Source organism: Pongo pygmaeus, chromosome 6, assembly GCF_028885625.2.
Source record: "Pongo pygmaeus isolate AG05252 chromosome 6, NHGRI_mPonPyg2-v2.0_pri, whole genome shotgun sequence".
Taxonomy (NCBI): domain Eukaryota; kingdom Metazoa; phylum Chordata; class Mammalia; order Primates; family Hominidae; genus Pongo; species Pongo pygmaeus.
In genome coordinates, this window is record NC_072379.2 from 97,648,846 (window position 1) to 97,670,313 (window position 21,468).

Genomic DNA, 21,468 nt, shown 5'->3' on the forward strand with positions numbered 1-21,468 from the left:
TCAGAGAAGTTGGAAATCACAATCTTGCCTATTGCTACTTATTTAAATAGACTGTTTCTTTCATACAACCCAGAGTTTGTGAAACAGTGATGCTCTGATCACTAAATACCTGATATTTGACCAGATGTGGTGTCTCATGCCTATAATCTCAACACCTTGGGAGGCTGAGGCAAGAGGATCGCTTAAGCCTGGGAGTTCCAGACCAGTCTGAACAATATAACAAGACCCTGTCTCTATAAAACAAAAAAAAGGAAAAGAAAAAGAAAAAGAAAAAAAAAATTAGCCAGGCATGGTGGCATGTACCTGTAGTCCCAGCTACTTGGGAGGCTGAGGTAGGAGGTTCACTTGAGCTTGGGAGGTCGAGGTTGCAGCAGCTGTGATGGTGCCACTGCACTCCAGCCTGGGCAACAGAGCAAGACCCTGTCTTGAAAAAAAAAAAAAGTGAGATGTGAGATTTATTAATAAAAGTCTTAATGATTTGACATATAGGGGAAGTGAAAATAATAAACTCTACACATTGCTGCCATCATGCTAATTAAAAAATAAAAGTACAGTTTATTCAAACTGTACATTGAATGGCATAAACAGATCAACTTAAGCAGCACTTAGCCATTGTCATAACTTCTCAAGAGTACCTATATTCTCAACTATCAGAACATCACAGTTGTCAGGCACAACATAGTTCATATTTTGATTTCAACTTCTATAAACTCTAGCAGTTTCAGCTACATTCTAGTACTTGATTTTGAGATTAATATACTCTTGACCTGTTTAAAATTGTTTGTTTAACAGATTGATTGCTAAACACTACCTACATGTGACTTTCAGAGTTCTGGTTAGCTCTCAATTATTTATTTATACAAGTGCATATACTTTTATATAACCATTTGCACATCATCACACAGATTGCCAAAGAGAGAAAGTTCTGATAGAAAATTTATGTGAGCTTTATTAGTCACTGGGTCTATAAGTTTGGACAAGTTAACCTCTCTAAATTTCAGTGTCCGCTTCCACAGAATGTTATGGCTTTCCTCCTTGAGTTACAATGACTATTAAAGAAGGAAGCAAAAACATAAGAAATCCACTATATACAGAGTATTATAGAATGTACATTTTCAATAAGTATTAGGCATTATTTTTCAATATTTATTTTGAATATAGGATCATTAAAATTCAGGTACTGAAATCTACATATCCAACATCATTTGAAAAAAATATTTTTTATTAAACTATTATTTATGTGGTAGACATTTAGTTGGATACCGGGGATGTAGTGAGGGCTCAGCAGTAACTGAGATGGAAATAATATTTGTCATCAGGAGAAGAGAGCTTGATGTTTAACAAATAACTACAAATATGCTATTTCAAAAAGGCTGTGCAGCTAAATATGGAGCTCAATCCTTGCTTAAAGAAGGAATTACTAAGAAGGGGAACGCTAACATTAAATGAGGGTGGAAAAGAACTAATTAGTTTGGTTTTGGAAATGAGTTTGTAAGTTCTATTTGATATCTACATATGTAAGCAATTACAAATGTGCATTTGAAACCCAAAATGGACACTTTGTCTAGAGATCTAAATCTAGGTGTTATTGGCATGCCATTATACTATGGCATATAATTCATACTAAGAAAGTAGGATGGAATAGGTGAAGCACTTAGATTAAGAAGGGAAGGGTATTAGGGATAACAGAGTCTAGGTAAGAGTGTTAAAAAATAAACACAATATTTTCTGCTTATTTATTAGGAAAAGAACACTTCAAGGGAGAGGATAGAAGAGTAAAAGGAAATCAGAAGTACGTGAAATCACAGAATTCAAGAGAACTGTTCCAAAGGGAATTATCCACATTGAAAGGTCTTGAGAGGTCAAGAAAGGAGACTATTAAATAGTATCTATTGGATTTAGAAATATGGAGCCATTGGGAATATAGTGAGAGAGGTTTCAGAAGAATGGTGGACTCCTATTCCTGTGGAGTATGTGGAGAAATGAGAATAGGCTATTGGAACAGTTAAGGACAATATTTCAGGACCTATAGCCAAGGAGTAGGACAGAGATGGGATATGTAGTTAGAGGGGAAGCAGCTAAATCGGGCTTGTTCTTATTGGTTGTGGTTTAGTATTTGATAGGCTTATAATTTCCTAAGCATAGAACTTGAAAAGAGGGTTAACAAACCCTTTTTGTTACCTATGTAACAAACCTTCATATCCCAAAGAAATAGGAAAGGAGAAATAATGAAGATATTTAGTAAATATCCACTTATCATTTTGAATATTATTATATCCTATTTTGGAGCATATAGAATCCACTCAACTGACATAAAAGAATGCTGAAAATTGTAAAACTTTTACTACATAATTTGAGTGCTGTTGTAATCATCTTGGACATAGAACCCTACAAAGTAAACTCTACAATATGAACCAAAAAGCACTGATTCCTCAAGATGTTCTACAATTGAAGGTCTGTGATTAGATTTGTTTGGTATATATTCGTCCAATAACTTGGAAATTTTCATCCAATATTACTACTCAAAGATTCTGAAAACCGAGTAGCAACAAAACATGGCATTTTTAACTCAGCATTTCTCACAATTACTAGGTAAACTATATAGTCTTCCTTTCTTTTGATGTTTTTTTCATGATCTTTGGAAATATGGCTCTAGGGTTCAGAATAAGTTCCACAAAGTTCTAAGACCACCTGGGATCCCTAATATTAATGATGAAGTTCTGAGTAATCTGTAGGGAAAACACATATTTTATTTTCTATACAATGTAGTCCCAAGGTTACACAATCTTAAGAGAATGAAGATGAGTTGATAGGTGCAGCAAACCACCATAGCACATGTATACCTATGTAACAAACCTTCATGTTCTGCACATGTATCCCAGAACTTAAAGTAAAATAAAAATGAATGAATAAATAAAATGAATATTCTTTAAAGAGAGAGAGAGAGAGAGAATGAACCATTCCAGGCCCACTGTAATTCCCAAGCTTTTCCAAATACCTCATAGGGAAATAAAACTTCTTTGGGATGCCACTCAAATCCACAGGGTGTTATTTGAAAAATGTGGCAGAAAGGATGATTAGAGAAGGCTTCATTGAGGAGGTGGTATTGGGAAGAGACTTGGGTGAAAAAGGAAGTGAACCACAGAAGGACATGGAGGCAACAACCATTGAAATGCGCTGAAATGAGGGCTTGGTGAGTTCAAGGAGCAACAAATTATTCAGTGCTTCTTGAGTCTTGGGGGCAGGGAGAGAAAGGGAGAAAGGAGGGAACGAGGGGGTCAAAATATGTAGAACGTTGTGAGTCACAGTAAGGGATAAGGGATTTGGGTTTTATGTTGAGTTTTGAGTTTGGTGAGAAATTACTAGAGTTTTTAAAATATAACAATAAAATAGGAGTTAAGTGTTCAATCAGTTTGGCCATTATGAAGAAGCTAAGTTTTCATAATACCTATACATTTTGGTGTTATATATTTTAAAAATTCACATTTGATGGGTAGACTCAATCCTTTAAAAGCTTTAAAGAATCTTAAATTTAAAGAATTGTAATTCTTTAAATTATACCAGCTTTTCAATAAGCACAGAAGAACATCAAGAATGGAAGTACACTATGTTCAATAAAGCGTTATTTATGGTTAAAAAAATAACAACTGTATATTGCCAGAAATTCTTAATGCAGTCAGAACAGTTGCGTTACCTTGAAGCTTTTAAAAACTACCTTTGCAGGGCCTGACATGCAGAGATTCTGATTCATTTTGTTTGGGTTGCAGTTCCGCTATCAGTACCTTTAAGGGTACACCATATGCTTGTAATGTGCAGCCTGGATTGAAAATCGTTACCATAGGCTCCACCTATGCATGCAAAAATTTAAAAAGTAAAAGGTCTGGAGACACAAAAACCAACCTGATAGGATAACTTGCCTTTGTGGGAGGTAGTGGGATTGAGGTTGTCAAGGGAGACTTTGTAATATTTAAGTGTTTAAACTAGAACTATATTCATGATATCTCTACAAATAAAGTATATTGAAATTAAAAATAGAATATTTTTTTAAAAAAGGAAGGCCAGGTATGGTGGCTCACACCTGTAATCCTAGCACTTTGGGAGGCCGAGGTGGGCAGATCATGAGGTCAAGAGATTGAGACCATCCTGGCTAACATGGTGAAACCTTGACCCTACTAAAAAAAAAAAAAAAAAAAAAAAAAAATTAGCTGGGTGTGGTGGTGTGCACCTGTAGTCTCAGCTACTTGGGAGGCTGAGGCAAGAGAATCGCTTGTGGTGGTGTGCACCTGTAGTCTCAGCTACTTGGGAGGCTGAGGCAAGAGAATCGCTTGAAAGTGGGAGGTGGAGGTTGAAGTCAGCCTAGGTTGTGTGACTGCACTCCAGCCTGGGTGACACAGCAAGACTCCATCTCAAAAAAAAAAAAAAAAAAAAAGAAAGAAAAAAAGAAAGAAAAGTAAGAAAGAAAAAAAGAAAGAAATGAAACAGTTTATCTGTTTGGTTTGTAAAGATACACTGACAAGATGTATAATTTTTTCTCCTTAGGGATAAAACTGTGTAGTGGTTGTTTTATCGCATCATTCGTCCTAAATAGCACTTTAATAGTGGAAGGAGCCAATAGCACGATGCTAGTGAAAGTGACCAGAGCATATTTCACTGAACTTGCAGTTCTCTTTCATATCCATTTAACAGAGAAATGGGGTTTTAAAAATCTATCCTATGTTGATGCAGGAAAATCAGGTTGAGACTTGATTTGGCCATTTGTTGACAAAAAAGCCAAACTCCGTAAAATACTTGAAGAGATTTATTTTGAGCCAAATGTGAGGGTCATGACCCATGACACAGCCTCAGGAGGTCCTGAGAACATATGCCCGAGGTAGTTAAGTTATAGCCTGATTTTATACATTCTATGGGGATTAAAGTTACAGGCAGATATCAGTCAATACATGCAAGGCCCAGAAAGGCAGGACAACTTGAAGCAGGATCTTCCAGTCATAGGTGGATTCAAACATTTGCTGATTGGTTGAAAAGAATTAAGTTATTTTCTGATTGGTTGAAAGAATTAAGTTATTGTCTAAAGCCCTGGAATGAATAGAAAGGAGTCTCTAGGTTAAGAGGCTGTGGAGACCAAGGTTCTTATTATGTAGATGAAGCCTCATAGGTGACACCCTTAAAGGCAATAGACGGCAAATATTTCCTGTGTAGACCTTTAAAAAGTGCTAGACTCTCAGCTAATCTCACCAGGATCAGAAAAGGCCTTGAAAAGGGAAGGGGATTCTCTACACAATGTAAATTTCCCCGACAAAAGACAGCTTTTATTTTGTTGTTATTTTCTTTTATTCTTTTATATATGCCAAAAAAATATATTTGGGGGTAAAATAATTTATTTCAGGGCCTGCTCTATACTGGAGTCAGGTTGGAATTTGGAATCTTATTGCTATAAAGAGTCTGTTTTATCAGTCCTAAGATCTCTGTTTTAATGTTAATGCGGGTGAGTTATGCCTGAATTCCAAAGGGAGGAGGGCCTAATGAGGCATGTCTGACCCCACCCTTCCTATCACAGCCTGACCTAGTTTTTCAGGTTTATTTTGGAATTCTGTTGGCCAAGAGCGATTTCTGTTGGTTGCGGGGCTTAGAATTCTGTTGCTTGGAGGACTTAGAATTTTGGTTTTGGTTTACACATTGAATATGTGGACCAATGATCATCTAATGAGTTAACTTTTAACAATAATAGCTGATTGTGAAGAAAGAATAAGTTGTTTTCTGTTCTTACCCTTACCAGTGTCTCTTTAACAATAAGTGACATATCCTTATTTTTTATACAAAGAGCAGATTTTTGATAAAATGGTAGAAAAAAACTGTAGTCACTTCAAAATAATAATAAGCTGAATTGTATCAGAAAAGCAGCAAGTTCCTATTGAACATACTTCATTGGTAGTGTCAGAGGCATTTGAACCAGAGCAACTTCATCTTAAATAGGAGCTGAGGAAAATGAGACTGAGACCCACTAGGCTTCATTCCCAGACAGTTAAGGCATTCTAAGTTACAGGGTGAGATAAGGAGGTTGGCACAAGATGCAAGTCATAACGACCTTGCTGATAAACAGGCTGCAGTAAGAAGCTGGCCTGAACCCACCCAAACCAAGATGGCCATGAGAGTGACCTCTGCTTGTCCTCACCGCTATCTCCCACCAGCACCATGACAGTTTACGAATGCCATGGCAATGTCAGGAAGTTACCCTATATGCTCTAACAAGGGGAGGCATGAATAATCCACCCCTTGTTTAGCATATCATCAAGAAACTACAAAAATGAACAACCAGCAGCCCTCGGGGCTGCTCTGCATATGGAGTAGCCATTCTTTTATTCCTTTACTTTCTGAATAAACTTGCTTTCACTTTGCCCTATGGACCCGTCCTGAATTCTTTCTTGTGTGAGATCCAAGAACCCTCTCTTGGGATCTGGATTGGGACCCCTTTCCTGTAACAGTAACAGCCTGACATGGCACAAAATGTGCTTGTGTTTGACTCTTATTCTGATGCTTATTGTATTTACTGGTTTACTGGTTTCTAAAACTCTGAGTTTTAGATTCCTCACATGTAAAATGGAGAAAATATAGTGTCTATCTCATGGTTGTGAGGATTATGTGAGATATTGTACGTGCAGTTTTGTAAATTGTAATAATATGCACTAGGAGGATTATGAGCTAAAAAAGATATCAGTTTTGGAGGCTGACAACAAGGTTGCGTTCAGACTTCTCCATTTGCCTGGGCTATTACCACAGTCAATTTAGTTATTCTGAAACTCAACCTCTTAATCTTTAAAAAAATGATTTGTCATAAAGCTATGTTGATTATTTGTTTAAATAAATTGCAGACTATAGTATTTACTCAATAAACTTCTATTTCCTTCTTCGCTGGTAACCTCCAAATGTTATCCCGACAGGACTAAGACAATAATTCCTTGCTTTGCATAAAAAACTCTCACCTCTGTCCTACTGATTTGTTCCAAAGGCATATGCAATCAACAATATCTACAGAGATGTTCAAAAATATTATGTGGATCCAAATGTTTACCATTCTTTATATGATTACGAGGAGGTAACCCGATGACAAAAAATATTATATATTAATTTGTTGAAAAAATACAATTTTAGAATAATGAATTTATTTCCATTTTTACTCTAATTTTTTTTTTCTTTTTTGAGACAGGGTCTGGCTCTGTCACCTAGGCTGGAATGTAGTGGTGCAATCTCTGCCCACTGCAACCTCTGCCTCCCAAGCTCAAGCAATTCTCCCACCTCAGCCTCCCAAGTAGCTGGGACTACAGACGTGCACTATATCCCTGACTACTTTTTTTGTAGAGAAAAATTTTGCCATGTTGCCCAGGCTGGTCTCAAACTCCTGGACTCAAGTGATCTACCCACCTCGGCCTCCCAAAGTGCTGGGATTATAGGCGTTAGCCACCATGCCCGGTCTAGTCTAATTTTTACTTGGCTTTTTTTTTTCTAGAAAAATTCATGGCAATGATTAAAAAAAGAAGAAAATACCAGATTAAGTCAGGTTAATTTTTCTTTTACTTTGGTATAATATGTAGACCTTTTGCAAACTTAGTATGAATACAGCAAAGTATTATTATCCTTCTTGATATCACATTCAGAAGTCAGTGACATATTTCAAAATATGCTAATTTCTTCACATAATATTTTATAGTTTTTGCAAAGGAGAACTCTTCTGGACATCATACAGCCATGAAAAACTTGAGTTCTATTTACCTCAATACGGTTTAAAAAGATGTTTGGTGGAATTATTAGCTGAAGGAATAAGATTAAAATTATCCCAGTAAAATACTCTTTTAGAAAATAGAATATGTGATTCCAAATAATACATTCTTATTCTCACCAAAATATTGTTCTAGGAGGACCAACGACAACTTTATGCAATGGCAAATACCCTGGAAGATGGTGGCATGACGCCTCAACTGGCTGAGGTAATAAAACGGCTGTGGAGAGATCCGGGAATTCAGGCCTGCTTTGAAAGGGCATCTGAATATCAGCTCAATGACTCAGCAGCTTAGTAAGTGAATTCATTTTAAGGGGAATTTGAGGTAAAACATTTAAAATTAAGAATTATAATCCTGCATACTTTGCATTTGTAAATTCAAATGAGGAAAATAAATGGTGTTACATTTTGTTATAGTAAAATAAAAAGCAATTGAAGAGAAATGAAAATGAACAAGGTGACATAATGAGATTTAAGAAAATATAACCAGGGGAACATTTTAAATAACTAAGTTTGAAACTGCCTGAGAAGATTCTATGTTGCAAATATCTTCTCTTGATTAAAAAGAGTTAACCATTATGCATAGCCTTTCACACTAACACAAGACTGGTGACATGCACACTGAGGTTTTGGGCTATTCATTTCATCTCTATTCATATTAGTGAAATCATCTCCTAGATTAATTTCATTAATGATACATGCCTTGGCTCATTGGGTTGATGACCATGATACAAAATTCTAGAAGAAATTAATGAAATGATTTCCAAAATACTTGTATACTAGGAGATTCTTTTGGAGTCTCAAAAAATTCTATAAATTTCACTGCTTGTATCATCCATTTAGCATTAATTAACCATAAGGAAATTAGGGGCTTGTGATACTATTTATAATTTCATTATCAAAGTGATTTAAAATTTTCTTTTAGTGCTGGGCACAGTGGCTCACGCCTGTAATCCCAGCACTTTGGGAGGCCATGGCAGGCAGACAGCTTGAGGTAAGGAATTTGAGACCAGCGTGGGCTACATGGCAAAGCCAAGTTGCTACCAAAAAAAATACGAAATTAGCCAGGTGTGGTGGCATGTGACAGGAGGATTGCTTGAGCACAGGAGGTCAAGGCTGCAGTAAGCAGAGACTGTACCACTGCACTCCAGCTGGGGCAAAAGAACAAGACCCTGTCACCAAATTAACCCCCCAAAAAAATTCTTTTAGCAAGTGGTTCCTAACATAGCCCCCCACTATATGCCTGCAAGATGTGTGCATATGTAAATACAATCTAATTACTCATTTTCTATTTCCGTTCATTCATATGTGTGAAAAAGTGTAAATATAGTTCTTTTGATGAACTCCCCCCCGCCAACAGAAGCTGCTAGCATCATTTAATTAAACAAAAGCAAAACAGTAACGTAAAAGTGAAACAAATTAAAAAGATCAGTTAAGGACAGAACAGTGAAGCTTGCATGACACTTCAGATTTTTAATCACTGATGGACAGAATGATTACGGAGAGAAAATAAGCTATATAAACTCTAGAGAAAAAATTTTCTGTAATTATTCATTCATCTTTATTTTAGACCCCGATTTCAAAGGGCACATTGCTTTTGGAGGAAAGAGCTTTTCCTAGCTCTTTGATGGAGAGAATGAGTCTCATTTTGTGATTATATCAACTTAAATAACTTTTCATAAGTGTCTCAGCACCTATCACATTTTAATAGTACAAGGGATCTCTGCAGTGGAGTAAAACATTGCTTTTCTATACTATTCATTGGTAAGGGTAGTCACAATGAGTAAGATGCTGAATTGTGGAATATTTCCATAAAATCTTGCTTAGTAAAGCTCTGGGTAGAGAGCCAGAAAGAAAGATTAAAGTGGGCTCTTATTAATATATTTAGTCTTGTACAAACCACATAGTTAAAATGGGAAAATAAATGGCATTTTATTGTATTTTCTAGTATTTAATTTTAGCTTTTTCCTTTATTTAAATACTTAAAGTATGTTTTACGGTGAGACTATCTACTCCATTATAGATTCATAGTAAAATTTTAAATCTGTTCATCAAGTTAAAAACAATTAAACAATATCAATTTGCATATATTTTGTAAATGTTGTCCATATTGTAATAGCTTTCAACTACCCAGATTACTGCAGGTGCAATAGAACAACAACAGGAAAGCTCATTTTCCCTGTGTCTCAGAGAAATTTCATACATAAACAAAAAGTAATAATAATAATAAAGTGTTTTTTTTTTTTTCTGCTCTTAGGTGTCCTTAAAAGGAAAGCTTGCTGAGAAAGGTAGTTGAATGGTCATTGCTTTCTTCCAGAAATTAAGAGCAGATTTTTTTTTTTCAAACACTGAATTACATTGGAAAACTAGATATAAAATGAGATTGGTACTACAATGTGGGTCTATTTCATATACGTTATATAGAGCAAGGTCTCTAACACTTTTTTGGTAAAAGTAAGATACTTCTTGTTTTCTCAAATCTAGAGATCCTTCAAGTGAAGGCTAACAAAAAAGTGAATATAAGCAGAATAAGGGAAAGGAATGCCATAGTTGGCAACATAACCTCATCAGTTCTAGCAAATTGAAAGAAGAGGGGTATGGCAGGGATAATCAGAGGAAACATTTTAGTTGATGGCGTGGTTTGCTAATTGCAGCCATCTAGTGTGCCTTTAAAATTCCACGTGCTTTAAGAATTACCATAGACTTCACCAGGAAAAATACTAGTTTAAATAATTGGAAAAGAATTTAGTACTTTTAAATGATTAGATTCATATATGTTAAGGGCCTCTATTTGGTCTAAGCTTTAGATTATAGGCTTGAACTCCCACATTCCGTATTTGTTTATTTAAACAAGCATTTTAAATGCAAATTTGTCAGTCTGCTAATGCTTCTGCTTTGCTTGAAATCATTCATACATTCAAATAAATGTGTCCTTACCAAGGTTTTCATTTAGCTATCATGAAATGAATTTAATCTTTATTTTGGTAGGTATACTTTTGGGTTGTTTTGTTTTCTTTTTACTCCCGAATGAACTAACTGACCAACAATACACCTACCACACATGCAGGCTTAGTTAATAGAAAATTCACAGAGGGATTTGCTTGCCAAAATAGAAAATAAATACACTAGCAAATTCTGCCAGTACTTTCTCCAATACATTTACATCTTGATGTTTCACTCTTTTTTCAAAAGAAAACTTAAGCTTTTTTAGAATAAAGCAATGGTGATAAATTTTCATATTATATATGTTATGTGTTTCTGAGGTGTGATTTTTACTCTTGGCCGAAATCCCTTTGGGACACTTGTCCACCGTTAATTTGTTTCAGCTTAAAAGGAAAAAGATCCTCCAAGAATAAATTACCTATATTAATAATGAATTTTTTTAAATAATAAAATAATTTTGTTTTTTCAATCTTTGTGCTAGGTGCTAAGGCATAACAGCTTTTCAGCTTAATCACTGAACAAACAATTTTTAACACTGCCTAACATTCAGCTGGATTCTACCTCACAAATTCTGTCTCGATAGAAGCGCTTCAATCTTATCTTTCTATAAATGTGGTTCAGTGTAATGGTGAAATTTGTCATAAAAGCATTACCATGCTCTTACTATTTGTATCTGAAACTTTTACAGAAATAGTGATATTGCTAAGCCACTAAAAGCTTAGTATCAAAAGTTTAGACCAGTGATTTTCAAATTATTTTTGAAGCAATAAAACACTTTTTTTTTTTTTTTTTTTTTTTTTTAGTATAAAGACATTATCTCGTTTCAAGAGTTAGGAAGCTGAGAGCAGGAAGCTGAGAGCAGGTTTCTTTTCCTCTAATTTAGCAGACTGTTATAGCATACACAGTTTAATTAGACTTATTCCTGTTCATCACCACACCTAGATCCTGTGAGGGGAAAAAAACACCATATTCAGCCTGATAATACTAGGAATTTTTAATATAGCTTCCTGGAAGGGGTAAAGACACAGTGATGCATTGATGGAAGAGGAGGTGGGAGTGGGGACAGTGGGTACGTTTACCCTTCTGTCCCCAGGAGAGCCAGATCAGGGTGGGTTTGCAAATTCATGAGTCACTTCCAGCATACACCAGGAAGAGAGACAAATGGTACTTCTTTTATTGAGCTAACTAGATATTGCAATGGCATTTAATGGAAATGGCTGAGTCTTGATGAGGCAAATTCATGCAAAAATAACAACCAACCTTCAAATTAGTACATTTGAACCAATCACTCTCATAAAACCGAAAATGCCTAAATTCAAACTCCAGAATTTCGAGGATAATCTAGCCACTACCACTATAAGGCAGCTTTTAGTTTTGTAATGATCCAGGCACTATAAACGGAAATTTTCTTTCATACTCCTATCCATATACAAGCAAATTTATCACATAAACCACATAAAATACAGATTAAGGCAGTGTTGATTTAGGTGCCTTTAGAAGAGGACGCTAGGGGTCAGCTGTGTGCCACATTCAGCACTCTGAGTTCTGCAACATTCTAGCTACCAAACTTTTAATTCTGATGAGCAGAGTTTGGAAAGCAACTGTCTAGAATTTATCATTTTTAATAGATCCTACACTAAAAATTCATTTGTACTGAATCCTGGTTTCTTCAAACGCAAAGTTAAAAAAATATATATATACACACACACATATATATGTATGTATGTGTGTATATATACATATATGTATGTATTATATATACATATATATGTATTTATGTATTATATATACACATATATAATTTTGTCTTTGTTAGCTACCTTAATGATTTAGATAGAATAACAGCATCTGGGTATGTGCCAAATGAACAAGATGTTCTCCATTCTCGAGTGAAAACGACTGGAATCATTGAAACTCAATTCTCCTTTAAAGACTTGCACTTCAGGTATGATCAAATATCTTTTCTAACTGTGGACAGAAGTATGCATCAGGCTTAATATTTCCTCATGGAGAAAAGCTCTAGCCCATGTTCAGGTTCAATAATCCTTGGATGTACTCACTAGCTCTAGTTTACCTTCAGTACCACTGTCCTTTACTGTCCTCCTATAGCCTCTCACCCCAACCTCTCATCCTGAGCCTCATCCCTCCTTCCAGGCTAAAATGCTTCTGGTTTAGCAGGTGGGGACTAGATTTTACTTTCCTCATGCTTAAAACTGGCACTGTACTTTGGGGAAAAAAAAGAAAATGTATTTAAATAATATACAAGAAATGGGTGCCAGGAATCCTATTTCCTTTGTCTTTCTATTTTCCTATTTGCTTGAAATATTCCTATAACATCTGTTTCCTTAATTTTAAAAAATGCAAATTACCAAGATGAGAATTATTTGAATATGATACTATTTACTGCAATAACAGGGCATATTTTATAACTATGTTTTGAGTATGAAAATGAATCATTATTTTCATTGTTGTTATATTATTGAGAGCTTCCTAGAAATTCTACTGCAAAATCACTCATTTACTATACCAAGAAATGGAAACCCATACTAGAATGTTAGAAAATATCCCTTAATATTTAAATACCTTTTTGTATGGATTGTGGACAATATGGAATATTAAACATTAATAGCAGGTTCTAGCTGCATTGTTTAGTAATGACAAAAATCAATAAAAATATAACTAATAAGATTACTCATGTATCAAATAATGAGAATAATCTTAAAGAGTAAAAAACTGGAGATAGAGTGGCATGATTTATTCATATCCATTTGTGAGGAAAAAGTAAGAAAATGGTAATTAATCAACATCATAAATTTATTTTAGTAAGATAAAAGCTTCAAATATTTTAAAGTATGTGTTATATAAAATATCTAAGTAGAATACCTATTATGTAGATAGTATATTTTCAACTAATACGGAAAAAACTCTTCAAAATTCATATCTAAATTTTAGGCCCACAAATAGTTAATTTTCTGAAAGATAAGCCAAAGATTAAACCAGGGTAAAGGGACTGCACCGATTGGGATCAACATCCTCTCTTGGCAAATGTAGGAAAAGTTTGTCGTCAGTCTTGGCTTCACTATTGTATAGTTCTTTTTGGCAGCTACTCTCTTCAGACTCCTCACCTTTGATCCAGTTTCTGGGTTTTCCTTTGAGGCCCTGAGTCCAGTTGTTTCTCCCCCTCTGCGCCTCCCACACCAGTGAAAGCATTTTTGACACTATCCCTTTTCTGTCTTACTCTCCTTTCTTTTCTCCAGATGTCTCACTGAAACAGACTAGAACTGAGTGTGGGCCTTTGAGGCTGCCCAGCCCAAAGTTCCAATTCCGGGTTATCTAATAATTAGCAGTAGGAGTTAAGAAACACAGTTAACCTTTTCTTTACTTGCTTGCCTAATGAGTTTGTTGTAAAGATCAAATGAAGTAAAGTCCTAGTAGAGAGTTATAACTTGATGTAGCTTACCTTTCATAAGCCAGTAGAACTCTCTGTGTCCTAGATTGTCTGGACCATAAACGGGTTTGGACAAGTAACGTTACCTGTTGAATACCTAAAAGCTCACGACCCAAGTCACTCCCTACAATACCAACCAATTTGGTATTGTCTCAAAAATGATCACTCTCAGAAATTATCTTGTTTATATATCTGTTCTTTAACATTTCAAGCCTTTGCACTTGCTAGTCTCTTTGCCTAAAGTGCTCTGCCCCTGAATCTGCAAGAAACATCTCCTTCTTATCATTAAGTTCCAAAATCAAATGCATATCCTCATGGAGGCATAACCATCTTATCTATGTACCATCCATGCTTATCCCTGTCACTATATACCCTGCAGCATGCTGATAAATGTTTAACAGCAGGGTTTCTGGGGCAGTAAGGCAATGGAGGGCTGGCTGATTGTAGCTTTTGATTTTTCTGGTGCAAATAACCCCACCATGGACAATTTCAGTCAACCAAGGTGATGTCACTAAATGCAGAGTTGAGGAGAAATGCAAATAAACAGCTCTCACTAGCTAAGCCAGGGTGAGCCATAGCCACTGCAATATTGATACATCACACTGCTTTCCTTTTAAAAAAAAATATCAATATATGAGATTGCCTTGCTTCTTTATTAGTTTTCTCTTTTTGTTTCTGTTTCTATCTCATATGCCCCTGAGCTCCTGGAGGCTAGGGGCCATGTCTATTTATAGCTCTACTTCCAGTGCTTATCATAGTGGCTAGCACGGAGTAAGAATGCAGGTAGTTTTTGCTGAATGAGTAAATGCACTATGCCAAACACTCTACATACACAATCTTTATACTTGCACAGTAGCATCATGAGCTGAGTATTGCTATCCATACTCAGGATAAGCAATCTTGGTTATCCTGAGGCTAACTGGATAGCCTCAAAAACTGGAGGCTAAACTGAGATAAAAGATTTCCCCCAAGGTCTTTCACAGAAGTGCTAGAGATGGAATTAAAATGCATATCTTTCTGTCTTCAAAGACCACACTCCTTACATTGTATGGCACTAATGAGTTGTTAGATAAATTGGGGTGAAAACCATTTTTCTGTAGAGTGTTTTTTTTCAGTGTTGTTGGTCATTTATAATCTCTTTCAGAGAGAAGGCGGGAGGGAAGATAAAATGACAGCCTTTTGGGGAACCATCTTTAAGTTGGGGGGTCATGTGGTCCTTTATAAGTCAGTGCTTCTAAAACCAGGGTACAAGACAACTGCCAATAAACACATAAATCCTCAGAAAATCATGGTCATTTTCTGAGACATCTATTTCACTCTGAACCAAGTAATCTAAACAATCATAAAATTTTGAAACTTAATTATGAGTATGTGATGGTTAATACTGAGTGTCAACTTAATTGGATTGAAGGAAACAAAGTACTGATCCTGGATGTGTCTCTGAGGGTGTTACCAAAGGAGATTAACATTTGAGTCAGTGGGCTGGGAAAGGCAGACCCACCCTTAATCTGGGTGGGCACAATCTAATTGGCTGCCAGCACAGCTAGAATATAGGCAAGCAGAAAAATGCAAAAAGACAGACTGGCCTAACCTCCCAGCCTACATCTTTCTTCTGCGTCAGCGCCCCTCAGCTGGTACTGCCACCACATCAGCCGCCCTCCCAGAGATAGAAAGATGTAGGCTGGGAGGCTAGGCCAGCCTCCCTTTTCACATTTTTCTGCTTGCTTATATTCTAGCTGTGCTGGCAGCCGATTAGCTTGTGCCCACCCAGATTAAGGGTGGGTCTGCCTTTCCCAGCCCACTGACTCAAATGTTCATCTCCTTTGGCAACACCCTCACAGACACACCCAGGATCAATACTATGTATTCTTCAATCCAGTCAAGTTGACACTCAGTATTAACCATCATAGAGTAGAATATAACATTTGCATTAATGTTTAAAATAAAATATTAATTTTAAAATACATTTTATTCTTACACTAGGACTCTTCAGTTTAGACCTCCAGACGCCCTTTGGTACATAGTCATTTTCCTCTGTCTTTTTGTAGTTTTGTGATTTTGTGAAGCACTATCTTAAATCATATGGGAAGGTGAGCTATTTTGCTTTTGCATATTATTGATCCTTATGAAGCAATGAGGAGGGTTTTGCTAATTCTCTATTACAGTATCAATGCTAAAATGTAAGGTGTTTGTGAATTGGATTGTGAAGCCCAGCTAGAAATTATTTTGACACAATATTCTCTTGGCTGGGTGCGGTGGCTCACACCTGTAATCCCAGCACTTTGAGAGGCCGAGGCGGGTGGATTACTTGAGATCAGGAGTTCAGACCAGCCTGGCCAACATGGTGAAACCCCGTCTCTACTAAAAATACAAAAATTAGCCGGGCATGGTGGCACGCCCCAGTAATCCCAGCTATGCAGGAGGCTGAGGCTGGAGAATCGCTTGAACTCAAAAGGCGGAGGTTGCAGTAAGCCAAGATCACGCCACCACTGCACTCTAGCCTGGGTGACAGAGCAAGACTCTGTCTCAAAAAAAGAAAAAAAAAAGAAGATTCTCTTTACTGTGCAACTACCACCTCTTCACTATATACTAAAACAGGTTTCAAGCTTGTTTTCTTAAGGGTCTTTGCTTTTCCTCTGACTCAAGACAATGTTATTAAAGCCATTTTCAGTGAGGAAGAGGATGGAAGATACAGTACCTCCTTACTCCAATGCAAGGAATTTTTCTAAAAACAAATCTTTATTTAAACAATAAAATTTGGAAATATTTAAATTTTGCTACAAAATATTTTAAAATTTTTTTTCTTGAGGAGCTATTTAAAATTATTTAAGTACAGTTTTAAGTTGTTAGAGCAATTAAGATATATTAATCCTTTAATAAATTCTCACCATTAAATAGCTTTTCTTTCAAGTGCTAAATAGGATAGTCCAAAAGTGCACAGGGTTTTGGAGTGTACAATTCTGTAGTATTTCAAAATAGGAAGTATAAAAATAATGTACCTTCCAACTTTATTTCAGCAAGTGCCCAGGTGTTAAAATATATTACATTAGCATTGATTTGTATTCACATAGCATAAGACGTCTTATGACTATTTAAAACCAAAGACTCAATTTACATATTAAATTAGATAACTCTAAAATTTTACATAGGAACACCAAAATGAAAAATTATCTCTGCCAATGTACTGTATCATAATTGTGTATCATCTAATTCAATGGAAATTACTGCAGAGTTCTTATCAAACCAGAACTGCAACTGTCAAACTGATAAAATAAATTACCTTTATAGACATTAATGTACTATGTAAGTGGAAAATGCAGAGCAAATGTGAGCCCTCCTATTGTTACAGAATAATTCCTCAGAACAAATAACTTAGACATGTATTTACAGGGATTTAGCAAACAATTATAGAGAAGAAACTTTCTCCCTGATTTTTCCATGATGGAAAAACAGAATTGAAAGGACTTCAAACTATATGGGAGCTAAGGAAAAAAGGTTAACAATTATTACAACACAGAGCTTTAGATTTCATAAATTACCATAACTGTTTATAAGAATGTTTGAGCAGATCTATGATATAAAATAAACTACAGTTTTCCTGAGATATGACGTTGAATTGTGTATATCGTGGTCATTTGTGTGGCATATGCATCATCTCAGATAGGAGTGAATCTGGCTGTCCATCCAGCAGCTACCTTTCAATTTGGCTTTGCTGGTCTTTATAAGATCTCATAGAGCAATAACTCATATATACTATATATTTGTTTCAGGCATGTTTATGATTAGTATTATCAAAATAATAAGTTATAAAATATGACACTTAGTTGATTCTAGTGACAGAATTTATTGTAATGGCTTTATGAATTACATTATTAAATAATTGGAGAATTATCTAGTGGGCATTTGAAGTTTCAAATGCACACACACACATTTAGCAGAAAGTATATAACGGTATTAATGATTCTGATGATTTGGAGACCTTGGCTCCCTTACAGTTATACATCCTTTTGATTCTGTTTTTTAATTGTGAGGATTTAAGAGACTTAGTAAGACATCTGTGCACATCCTTCCTGTCTGCCAGTATCTACCCTTCTCTGTTTCCAAGACCAGAAACAAGGGAAAGATTGGTTAGATCATTTGCTATGGGTGTGTAGTGAAGACACAGATCCACCTGGTCTCATATGTAACCATGATGAGAAATTATAACAACTGTGATAGAGACTAACATCTTGAATAAATCCCATTCAATAGAATACCTTAAAATAAATTCCTACTCAGACTGGGTTTTATTTTAATGTAATCATATACATAGTAGAGAATGTCAGAAAGTGATTTTTCAAAGATAAGTACATGCTTATAGGATAAGCAAAGACATCTAACAAATAAATTAGCTGCAGTAGCATTGTTGATTTTTTTAGCTACCCTAGATTATATAATAATTTTACAAGAATTATAAGCGGTAGATTATATTATGATAATCTATTCTGATGTGAAATATGAATAATCTCATGTGATCCAATATTTAGCCAACTGTTTAACATAAACCATAAAGCTCAAAGCTTTGCCGACTGCTTACTAGAACTGTAAAACTAGAACAGTAAAACTGTAAAACTGCTTACTAGAACTGTAAAACAGTTGAGTCAACTGTTTAATATAAAGCCATAAAACTCTGATGGTTTGCCCTGTATTAATGCCTTGGGCAATTTAACAAATAATCAGTGTTCAACTGTCACTTAAAAGCCTGGCCTGTCAATTTTTAGCTACATCATACATATTAGTTATTTAAATTTTTTAACTTTAAAAATTCCATCAAATGTCAGACTTAATAACAAAATACATATTATCCCTCCTTAAAAAAAAATTTAAATAAATAAGACCAAAAAACCCCACACAAAATCCCAAATGAGTACTGTAAGTTCCATGTAACATCATGGAAGTTAAGATTTAGTATTTTATTCAGGGAGTTAAGAGTATTCAAGCATGTCCATTTCCCTCATTAATAATCTATTATATCTGACCAATCCAAAACTCCAGGCAGCAAATATACATGTTTTCTCTGATTTTAATTTTGTCTCTCACAGAATGGTCACAATAAAGCTTTTTGTTTTGTTTTGATTTTTATGCATAAGGGAGAATATTCCTTCAGCCAAAAATATAAGCAATTACTTCAGTTTGGGGATCTCCAAATTGTTTTCATAGGTAGTAATACTTTACAATTCCATAAAATAAGGACTAAATTAAAATTTGGGGAAACGCTAAAACTGAAAAGTATGAAAAATAAATGACTACAATATTAGCAAAACAAAATGTAACTAGTCTTAGAGCTAACATAGTGTCCAAGAGAATCAATACAAAAACAAAACTCTGGCTATTGGTCTGATTTGCTAATGAGCATTTCAGTTCAATAATAGCAGATGGCATTAGAGAAATGTTCAATGCTCCCTGGACCTATGTCTCCTACATCAATCTGCACACACAAAAATATTGTTTATCAAATGAGTCATAAAATGAGACGATTATAAGCATTCAACCTAAGATAGACTTTCAGAATCCATTTTATCTATATGAACAAAATGCTAAGACTGAGCAATCTTTGTCCTCTCTTCCTTGGGAGAAAGCTAAGCCACTTAAAACATGTTTATTAGAAGCTGCATGATATGCTGAAAGAGCACGGGGCTAAAGGTCACAGTACATGAGTTCTATCCTTTACTAATTGCGAGTTTAGGAACAAACCACCTTAGCCTCTCGAAGGCCAGTTTCTTTACTTTGGTAAATTAATGGGTAAATAGTATTTTCCCTTCAAAGAACTGTTATGAGGAACATAAGGCCATGGATTAGAATTTATTTTTCAGGGAGAGCACACAATTCCAATATGACTTTTATTCAACTGTAAGGTATTATTCCTGCAATTGTTACTTATCACAGTTGTACATATTTATCAGAAGAGGAGAATAGCTACCTCTTACACCTGTTAACACATCATTCGTAGGCTGCAAAGAAGATGACTCATCAGAGAAAATTAAGACATAGCCAATGAGTTTGCTGTTACTCTGATTTTCATCTCAGAGATGCTTCAAATGTTTCAGATTTGGGGAAAAGCCATTTGAGAACATTATGTTGTAGAAAATAAAATACGTAGGAAGTATATGAGGTTCCCTTTTTTTCCTCCTCCTGGGGAGTTTATGTCCCCTATAGGACCCACAAATTAGAGTTCCCATATCTTAATTCCTACTATTATTTTTATCATTAACCCCACACACACCAAAAAACGAAACTATTAGCGTGAGAGAAATAAGATGATTTTTCTCTGAGGTAAAATATTTGGTCATTATGCAGGAAATCTGAGCAATTACAAAGTCACCTTAAAGAGAGGAGTTTCTCAGACTTTTAAGATGTGAATAGAATCTAACAATATATAATCTAATTGAAAATGTGACTAAAAGAATACAAATATTAATCAGAATGAAAGAAAATGGCATAATAGGGCATAAAAGCAGGGAAAAGGAGACTACAAACAAAGGTTGGCAAGACTAATGCAAGTTCTGCTTAGTGGAGAAAACTTACCTGAGGCATCCTAAAATTCAATTCCTACAGCCCTGCCATCACTGCTGTGGAAATGGCACATTGGGCTCCCTTAGCACAAACATTCCATTACTCTTTGTCCTGGCTCCATGACTGGTTTGTCATTAAGCAATGGAAAGGGTTTTTTTTTTTTTTTTTTTTCCCCCTCTGAGGTGGGGATTAGAGTGAAAGAGATTAGGACTATGGAAATCCTTATGAGTTAAAAACCCCGTGGGTGGGGTTAAAAAGGGTGGTTTCAGTTTGAAAAGCCCACCAGGAGTTTAAACCTAGTAATGTATACTCTACCCTCAGGTCCCCCAAATCCATAAGTTAATCATCATTGTTCAGTCACAGTATCACATTTCTTTGCCAAAAAGTGATCCACAATATATTCATATATGACCAAATGGAGCATATATATACTACATCTGAAACGCATTAGGTGATTATCTTCGTTAAAAGAAAAGAATGAAAACTCCCAGAAGAAGGGAGTTTAAATTTTTTGCCCAGTGACCTGTTTTACAACATAGAACTACTGCCTGGCCTGGGAGAAGGATAGACTCCACAGGGAAGATAATTTCTGTCCACTAGTGAGGGTTTGAGAGCCAACTGCAGGTGCTAGTACTAGTTGTGCACCTCTGTTCTAAGTAAATAGACTTAGCAAGTTAACTTTCACAGCATAGCTATCATAGCCACAGAAACTACTGAACCTATCATGGTGCCAGGTACATAGCAGCCTCAA

General features: G+C 35.5%; 1 protein-coding gene across 1 annotated transcript in view; it reads left to right on the forward strand.

Annotated features, from left to right (window-relative positions):
• The window catches only part of GNAT3 (G protein subunit alpha transducin 3), a 51,733-nt gene that overhangs the window by 25,233 nt on the left and 5,032 nt on the right, over window positions 1-21,468 (forward strand). The window contains exons 4-5 of the mRNA XM_054494806.1: window positions 7,911-8,068; window positions 12,534-12,662. Coding sequence (XP_054350781.1) covers window positions 7,911-8,068; window positions 12,534-12,662 — 287 coding nt within the window. The remainder of the gene's footprint in view (window positions 1-7,910; window positions 8,069-12,533; window positions 12,663-21,468) is intronic.